This window comes from Anthonomus grandis, chromosome 22 (assembly GCF_022605725.1).
Source record: "Anthonomus grandis grandis chromosome 22, icAntGran1.3, whole genome shotgun sequence".
In the NCBI taxonomy this organism is placed as follows: Eukaryota; Metazoa; Arthropoda; class Insecta; order Coleoptera; family Curculionidae; genus Anthonomus; species Anthonomus grandis.
This window is the reverse complement of record NC_065567.1, coordinates 792,211-802,257: the sequence shown is the minus strand read 5'-3', so window position 1 is coordinate 802,257 and position 10,047 is coordinate 792,211. Positions and strand designations below refer to the sequence as shown.

General features: G+C 35.2%; 1 protein-coding gene across 1 annotated transcript in view; it reads right to left on the bottom strand.

The window, feature by feature from the left end:
- Window positions 1–6,392: 6,392 nt before the first annotated feature.
- LOC126748138 (uncharacterized) overlaps window positions 6,393–10,047 on the bottom strand; it is a 66,593-nt gene continuing 62,938 nt past the window's right edge. The window contains exons 2-3 of the mRNA XM_050457166.1: window positions 8,349–8,835; window positions 6,393–8,296 (exon numbers count right to left, since the gene is read on the bottom strand). Of these exons, the coding sequence (XP_050313123.1) occupies window positions 7,390–8,296; window positions 8,349–8,671 (1,230 nt within the window). The 5' untranslated portion in view covers window positions 8,672–8,835 and the 3' untranslated portion in view covers window positions 6,393–7,389. The remainder of the gene's footprint in view (window positions 8,297–8,348; window positions 8,836–10,047) is intronic.

Here is a 10,047-nt window from a genome sequence, read left to right as displayed (position 1 = left end):
AACCACGTAAACGCGATAATTCAAGAAGACTTTCAGAATCACGTGTTGTAGACGTTAGAAACGACGCACCTTCACCACGAACTCCTGAGCCGGAAACAACGGAACAACGTTTCAAATGTTTGGAGAAAATGATTGAAAATCTGGTCCAACGAAAGGTTGACGAAAATAGCAAGGTTAGTAAAATTCGACTTAATGTGAAGGTAAATTGCATCCCAGAGTTTTCCCCGGAAAATAAAAATGTGACTGCCCAGCAATGTTTAAATAAAATTGACCAATTAAAAGATGTCAACCAGTGGGTTGAGATTAATACTATCTATCATATGCAGTCAAGGCTTGTAGGAATGGCTAAAAGCTGGTACCATAGCCTAAAAAATTATAACCACACGTGGGAAGAGTGGAAAACATTAATAAAGAAAAGCTCTCCAGATCATACTGACTATGCGGTGAGTCTACAAACGATGATACCTGCACATCATCAAAATGCTTCCGACCTTCGGGCAATCATAAAAGATAAACGATCAGTTCATAACACTGACTTCCAGCCGAAATGGATGGCCACTTTTGGAATGCAAATTTTACAGAATGCTTGGGTATATAGAGCAGAACTGTCCTAAAAATAGACCAGGAACATTCACTGGTAAGTTTAAACAATTATTATCTTTAAACGTACAAAATAATTGTTTGGGTAGTATCTGCTATTTTATCGATTGTCGCATAAATAACACTGCACAACAAATCGAAGGTTATTTTATGTTGACTGAAATATTTTTATTGTTGTTTACTAATTCGAGGCATCTGATTTCGAATCTGTCGTCAGTTTTACTCTAACAGCTCGAGTTGTTTAGATATAGCTACGTTCTTCTCATTTATCTTTATTTTTGGTTTTTTATCTATTATAGTCGCGTTTTAGATAAATTATTGTAATTTTCATCATGACTTCGCTAAGAAGGGTCTGCATTAACGATCCGAATTGTTTTTGTTATATTTGTGGTGAATATATATTTTTCAAAAATTTCGATTGAATATGTCAGACTTTGTGAAACGAGCGTATTTAGAGTGTTTTGGTTTTCCTTTGGAAACAGATAACAAGTGCTGGGTGCCTAATATTGTGTGCAAAATTTGTGTTGAAGAATTACGTTTATGGGCCACTAAGAAGAGACTCTCTTTTAAATTCCAATCCCCAATGATTTGGCGTGAACCTTTAAATCATCACGATGACTGCTATTTTTGCGTTGTTAATATAAAAGGAATGAACAAGACGAACCGCTCCAAATGGATTTACCCCACATCAACATCAGCTGTGAGGCCTGTAAGGAGCTCAAAAGAAACATCTTTACCATTACCATCTACATCTACAGAAAGTTCTGATGAATTGAATGAACTGAGTAGCATGAGCGATGACGAGTTTGTTCCAGAAAATCTCTTTGAACCAAAACCATTCGATCAAAGTGCACTTGATGATTTAATTAGAGACCTTGGACTATCCAAAACTTCGTCTGAATTATTGGCCTCCAGATTAAAAGAGAGAAATCTTTTAACTAAAGAAACTAAAGTTTCTTATTACCGCACTGGAGAAAAAGACTTACTTCCCTTTTTCGCTGAGGAGGATAATTTTGTATTTTGTACTAATATTTCTGGTTTAATGACTGCCATGGGCTTGCAGAAATATGAACCAATCGATTGGCGTTTATTTATTGACTCGTCAAAATGGGTGATTTGCGTTGATCTTAAGATGGTGAACTTCCTTTTAGGACAACAAGGAGGCTACACTAAATATCCTTGTTTTATGTGCTTATGGGATAGTAGAGCAAAATCAGAACATTGGTCAAAAAAAGAATGGCCCTCTAGGGAAGCACTACTTCCAGGTAGTCTTAATGTTATAAATGAACCTCTAGTGCCACGAGATCGTATCATATTGCCACCCCTGCACATTAAACTAGGTTTAATGAAGCAATATGTTAAGGCATTAAATAAAGATGGTGAATGTTTCAAATATATTTCAAGGAAATTTCCAAGTCTAAGTTCAGAAAAACTCAAGGCAGGTATATTTGATGGTCCACAAATTCGCAAGTTGGTAAACGATCCTAATTTCACCAGCTCAATGTCAGAAATTGAGAAGAATGCATGGGATTCCTTTGTTTGGGTTATCCAAAATTTCTTAGGTAATAGGAAGGGTGATGATTACATTGCGCACGTCGAAGAGATGTTGTCACACTTCCAGCGACTTGGATGTAACATGAGCATCAAAGTGCACTGCCTACACAGCCATTTACACCATTTTCCTGAAAATCTCGGTGACATGAGTGAAGAACAGGGTGAACGATTCCACCAAGATCTTCGAACCATGGAGGAACGATTTCAGGGTCGCTGGGATGCACATATGTTGGCCGATTTTTGCTGGAGTATTCAGAGTAGCAGTTCATTCAAAACTAGTAGAAAATCATATAAAAGAAAATTCCTGAGTGTATAGTTCTTGTAATTAAAAATGTTTGTACGTTGAGTGTATTTTTAATTCCCAAAAAATACTCCCTCCTTTTAACTCAAAAACTAGAGCTGACACATATAAACTGATGACATTATTTAATATCAGCATTAAAAATACGCCTAGAATCATAAAAATATTCCATGCAACATACATGCTGTTGGGCGGTGTAATTTTATTTTTCGTGGCTATGTCGACGCAGGTAGTAATGCGGTCACTTTACGAAAATCTGACGTTGCCTATTTAAGATTAAAACTTTACCCGGTACAGGTAAAACTAAGTGGTTATGCCGGCAGCTCAGTAATTAGCCATCATAAAACGTTTATTAATTTAGAAGTAGATTTGGGAAAGGCCTTTGTCGAAGCACTTATAGTACCTGATACGGCCCAACAAGTGTCAGTTATTGTGCGACCGCCTTTTATTAATCACCCGGATATTACAATGGTAGTGCGAGGAGGGCAAGTACTTTTATTTAATGTAGATAAGGAACCCCTTAAAGAAATTAATTCTTTGCCTCCCCGAAAAGTTACTCTTTGGGCTAAAGCAGCCACAGTGATACAAACCAATCACATAGGTCATATACCTTTTTACGAGTCTGAAAAGTGTGACGATGTATTTATAGATTTACAACACATACAAATTAGCCTAATCAAGATCATTTAATCCCTCGGTGCGTTACAAACGCAAAAAAAGGTGGTGTTTTACCAATTCTTAATATCTCAGGTAAAGAAATTACCTACCAAGAGGGTCGTGTAGTAGCAAGGGGTGTGAATTGTACAGCAGACCCGATGACAGATAAAGAAAATCAAATCGAGTGTCTCACTATTGGTCAAGAATATTTAATTAGTTTTACGGTAAATGATATAAATGTACTGATAATAAAATCGAACTGAAAGGTCAAATAAAACTTTTAAGGTACGGTCTGTTTTGAGCGAGTAGTCGGGGCGATTAGACGAGACGTTTAATCGTGTCATTAGGTTAACCCTCAAGTACTATGCGTGGGTCCTAGGGACCCATGTAAATAAGTTTTCATGCAGATTTTGGCAACGCCGCGCGCCACTGGCGTTTCCGCTTGTGTAATCTCCAGTAACATTAAACACTTCTCAGTCGTGAATCTGTTGTTAAAGTGGACGTATCGAATTTCGAGTTATTAGTGTCGACGGGTCTGTGGGACCCACGCATAGTAATTACTTTACAATTTCTGGTTTGGTAAGTTTTCATTTTTTTTGTTTAATTTTTATGTTTTTTTTTTTAAATTTAAGAAAGAAATATGGCTTTAAAAAATAATGCTTTGACTAATAAAGACATAGAAGACTTATTTGAAGATGAAAATTTTTGGAATGACCAAGACATTACAACCCAAGCTGCACTGCTTCCATCAGAGTTCAATGATATTGTAGTTTCAAATGATCAAAGTGATCAAGAGGAAGAAGATAATGAGGTTTTAAGCGATCATGACACAGAAAGTGAATTTTCATGGAGCTCCGGAGACGACTCAGACTTCGACCAGGATGAAGAAATTATTGAAGTCCCTCCAAGTATATCCACATCGGAAAAAGAGAAGAGATCGGGCTCATGGCATGAAAAAGATAAGACGATTTGGTCAAAACAAGAGCCTACAAGAAGCAGAACAACATCGGAAAATATAATAAAAATATTACCTGGATTGGCTGGAGAGGCAAGGCAAAATCCACCAAAAAATGTTTTGGAAGCATGGAATTTGCTTTTCACAGACAATATGATTCAAAAAATTATTGAATTTACCAATCAAAAAATAAAAATCATGGCTGCCAACTATACTGTTTCTGCAAAAAATCGTCTATCCTTTTTATCTACCACAACTAGCGAAGAAATTAGGGCTTTTATTGGTTTGTTGTATTTACAGGGGATCTTCAAATCAAATAACGAAAACTTACGATCTATGTGGGCAACATATGGCACCGGTAGAGATATTTTTAATTGCACTATGACTCTTGCACGCTTTAATTTTTTACTATCCACTCTACGTTTTGATGATGAAACCACAAGGGCTGAAAGGCGAGCTATGACAAAATTAGCGCCTATTAAAGATCTTTTTGAAGAGTTTGTCGAAAGATCGAAAACAAACTACATACCAGGTGAATTCTTGACTGTGGACGAAATGCTTGTGGTATTTAGAGGTAGATGTGGCTTTCGCATGTTTATGCCAAATAAGCCAGCAAAATATGGCATTAAATTACAAATTCTGGCTGATAGTAAAACACATTATATGTGCAATGCTGAAGTATATCTTGGTAGAGATAATGGGCCCGTGCAAAAATCTGTTTTTTTGCAGCCAACTCAAGTAGTCCTTCGTCTAATTACTTCTTTGCCTAAAAAAATCAAACCGAAATATCACTGGTGATAATTGGTACTCTTCTGTAGAATTGGTCAATGAACTCCTAAAGAATAACTTAACTTACGTCGGCACAATGAAAAAAAATAAGAGACAAATACCACCTGAATTTCAAGCAATTCGAAGCCGACCTGAATCGTCAAGCCTCTTTGGATCCCAGAGCAAAACTACCTTGGTAAGTCATGTGCCTAAAAAGGGGAAATCTGTGATTCTAATATCTAGCATGCATCATGACGCAAAAATTGATAAAAGCACTCTCAAACCTGATATAATTTTGTTTTATAATGATACAAAATCTGGAGTAGACGCCTTGGATCAAAAATGTGTTCATTTTTCAACCTCCCGCAGAACAAGACGCTGGCCAATGGTACTATTTTTTCAAATGCTTAACATAGCTGGTGTAAATTCTCGGGTACTTTACCAATGTTCTCCCAAGGGAACTGAAATTGAAAGGTATTCCTTTTTGAAGAAACTTGGAATGGCACTTTGCAAGGACTATATGGAAATCCGTATGAACAATCAACATATTCGCGTGAATCGATTGCGCTGAGACTTGGAACGTCGTTACCTGTTTATCCAACCCCTATACCAGAGCAATCAAGGTCCAAAAGAAAAAGATGCGCCTTTTGTCCCCCAAAGAAGGATAGAAAAACAAGTGCTTTTTGCAAAAAGTGCAATAAACCCATATGCTTTTCTTGTTGCAATATTTTGTGTAAACCATGTTTAAATAAATAAATTTTGCACTAATTGTTAAAATATCTATATGAATAAACTATTTTGACATTAAAAACATTTTTTTTTATTTAAAAAGTGGTTTCATTTTTAAGTTAAAAAAATGGGTGACTCGGACCCACGCATAGTAAATATGTGTTTTATTTGGGGCATAGTACTTAAGGGTTAAATAGCCATATCATAGAAATGGTCTGGTTTAGGCGACAAGTCGAAACAAGTCGCCACAAGACGACGCGTCTTTAAGCAAAATTGGTCGTCAGGCAAAGTAAACGCGCGCGTTTGTTAAATCGCTCGCGAGTGTGGCTGCAAAATGAGCTCCAACAAAGGTAACAGACTTCGATTCTCCAAAGCGGAAGATGAAAAATTGATTTACGAAGTGTCAACTCATCCAGCGTATAATTTAAATTATAAATTATATAAGGATCAAAATGTACGTGATAATATTTGGAAAATAATATTAAAAAACATAGACAAAAGCGGTAAGTTTATTTAATGTATAACATTATTTTCCTTTTGTTTACTTTTTTTCCCATAAAATATTTACATACATATTTGTGGCATTACATTTTTCTTGGGAATACTAAATTTAATAAACAACAAAAGTATATATAGGATACGCTTTTGTGTCAAAATAAATTACATTTCAATTAGGTAATTTTATTAAAATCTTAAACTGCGTATCATTTTTATACACTTCTTTCAATATGTATAATTGTGTTTTTTTTTTTCGAAACAACAAATTTAAAACCCAAGTATAGTTTTTTTTGGTGTAAACTAAGCTATTAACTACTAATATAATTCGAACTTTTTCATGTCGTACATTATTTCCAGTCACTGAATGCAAGACTCGGTGGAAAAGTTTGAAAGATGTTTATTGGAAAAAGAAGAAGGATATGAAATAAAGCACTGGTTCCTCAGCGGAGGCTACAATTACATGGGTGCACATGAATGCTCTTAACTTTTTAGAGCAAACCAGATCCAATAGAAAGTAAAGCATTTTTATATACCTACCTACTTTATTATAGCTCATGTCATATATGGTTTTTTAGAACTTTATGCCATGTGTCAGTAGAAGAAGAAGCAGGCGCATCAAGTGATTCAGAAACTAAGCAAACATTAACCGAACAATCACAAGAAGTTTTTTCAGGTGAAGAAAAGGAAGATATTGCAGAGGACGATACAACGGCAGAAATTAATTCTCCACAATCACAAGATTTGGATACAAGTATAAATGAAGGTGCACCAAGAAAGAAGAGACATATTGTGCAGGAAAAAATGGATACAAAGATAAATGAAGGCCCCCAAAGAAAGAAGAAACATATTGGTAATGAGCAGCTTTTGGAAACACTTAACAAGAGAGAAAACGAGAGACAGCTCGTGTTTAAGGAAATAAAAGAATCATTTGCCTCTTCAGGCAAAAACCATCCAATCAAAACTTCTTTTGCCAGCATGGCTGAAACAGTTATCACCTTTCCACCTCATTTACAAGTCAAAGCAATGAAAGAAACACTGGACTTGATTTCTCGAATGGAATTGGAAATGTCGCAAACAGGATCCCGTCCCACTCCCTCCACTTCACGTGCCTCTCTCACATCAGCTCATTACAATTACGATAGTACAACAGAATCTTCATGTGATATCCAGGACTCTCAAGCACTTACCGATTGCGCAGATCTTTTTAGTAATTATAATTTAACTGAGTTATAAAAAACGTGTGTCTAGATAGGTAATAGTTTTATTTGTCTATTTTCATAATAAAATATTACAAAATATTTAACTCAAGATTGCAGAGTAACTAAATCTAATTATCTGTTGCCGTTACGTGCTTTAGCTGCCAGGTCACCGAGCCTTCTTGACTATTGAAAAATTCTGTAAACCTATTTCTAATTTGAAATGCTTCAACAGTTGAATTTCCGCCCGAGGGATTTAATCTAATCATGTTGTCCTTGGGCATGTCATAGTCAATATCTTCTATAGAACTTTGACTAGAAGTTCTTATCATATTATGTAAGCAACATGCAATGGTTATTATAAGATCTACTGTGGAAGATTGTACAGCAATTGGCGTGTAAAAAATCCTGAATGTTTGACACAGTAATCCAAATGCATTTTCTGAAGTTCTTCGTGCTCGACACAGGCGGTAATTAAAGACACGCTTTTGTATATTAATGTTAGCCTGATCTCGCGGATATGGACGAAGAAGATGTTTTGAGAGTTTAAATGCTTCATCTCCAAGAATAACATAGGGTAATCGTATATCTGAATTTGGTAAAGGTTTGTCCTCTGGCATATATTTATCGTTATTGACAAGATGAAACATAGACAACTTATTAAAGATATTACTGTCCCCTTCCTTTCCATATGAACCAACATCAATACATACAAATTTATATTCAGCGTCAACAATCGCCAGCAACACAATACAAAAGAATGACTTGTAGTTAAAAAACAAGCTGCCTGAGTTCTGTGGGCAAATAATACGCACGTGTTTTCCGTCAATAGCTCCGCAGCAATTTGGGAAATTCCATTTCTCGTCAAACTGCCCAGCTATTCTAAGATAATCTTCTTTCGAGGGCTGTTTCAAGAACAGGGGCACTAACTTGTTATATAGCACTTTCAAAACATCTCGTACCAAAACACTAATGTAATTATGGGAAATTCTATAATTAAATGCCATGGAACGATAGGATTCTCCTGTAGCCAAGAACCTAAAAGAAAATTCGGTTTAATCTATTACAACAGATTCTCACCATGAAATACCTTAGCACCAAAGCAAGCTTTTCTTTAGCTGTAATTGGTCTTCTAACAAATTTAGTAGGAGATTTTTTTATGTCAGCGGATACAAGGTTAAAAAGTTCATTAAACTGATATCTAGTAAGCCTAAAGTATTCTGTGAATTTGGTTTCGTCATCAATTAAATGTCTCATTATCAGCCTACTAAAACATCCCTCCTTTCTTCTTTGAACAAACATGTTATGAACCTTTCTACGCCTTTTATGCAATAATGATAATACCAAAATGTCATCATCCGCTTCTTCTTCCATAAGCAACTGTGCTGCCATCACAAGTTCACGTGTACTCATTTTAGGACGGTTTTTAAAAAACTACTGACTGATTGGAGACTAACCGAATACTGACGCTATCTACGAATACAGACCACCAGCGGCGATTAGACGTACAGTTTGACCATCGGATCTGTGTCTACGAAAAGAATGCGGGCGAAATTTTGAAGCGTTGTCACGTCTTACTGCAAAAATGAAATAGTATTAAATAAAAAGTAAATATAATGGTAAAATTAAGCTATTTAATCATAAAAAAGATAATAAATAATGCAATGCAGTTTAAACCATATTTTTTAGTTCTATTTGCTAATGTTTTGCATATTATAAAATCCAATATTGACTAACATTTATCCGAAATTCCTAATAAAACTTACAAAGCCGGCAACGTCGTGCTTTCGCGGAAGCATCTCGCTGTTTGGGGACAGGTGATTGGTTGATGACATCGCGGCCATTAATTTATTATTTTTATGCAGTTCTCTGTCTTTCTCTATCTTATTGGATCGCATCCTACCAGGTTTTGTGTAATTTTCGGAATAATATCGATTTCTTGCGGATTCAGTGGCGGCGGCGTATGTTAATTTTTTTGAGCTATTAAACTGTTTTTATTGTTGTATTTTTAGGTACCTACTTAATTTCTGACCTATGACTTTTGAGTAGTGTAGCATAGTTTAGTTTATTTGCTATTATTGTTGTTGCTGTTTTGTTGTTGTTTTGTGTTATTTGTTTCTTTGTTGTTAAAGTTCATAATTTTTAACAGTTTTTGTGTTATTTACGTTAAAATGAATAACTTTATTCATAGCCAGGCAAGGGAAGTGATTGCGAATGTTTATAGGTAAGTAAAATGATAATAAGAGAATTATAAAGCCTAAGCACAGTTATGAAAAAAAAACATTAAAATAAAATCATAATTTATGCGACACTAAATTTCAAAAATTATGTACCTAATGTTGTAATAAATAAAAATCATATTCAATGAAATAAAACCAAGCTCGATTGCTTTACAAACAAAAAAGATTTAAAGTTAATGTTGGTTATTTTGAATATAAAATGTCTATAAATATAAGTAATAGGAATTGGAACGACGACTAAAAAAAATCGAATATCAGGATTATATACTTCTTGTACAAATTTTTAGGGTTTGCGATGAAGAAGCTACTAATAACTTCGTTAATCTACCAGTAAAGCGCAAACTTGAACGAGTATCTCAATATACTGGCGTAAGCATTTCAATGGTGAAAAAAATTCACAAAGAAGATGAAGAAAGAATGCGGACGGACCCCAACAAAATGCTTTCTAGTCCCGGCAAGCAAAAAAAGACCGCGAATGACGAAGGTAGAACAAGACGACAACTTTCATTTTCAAATAGTTAAACACCTAATAAATTGAATTTATATGGG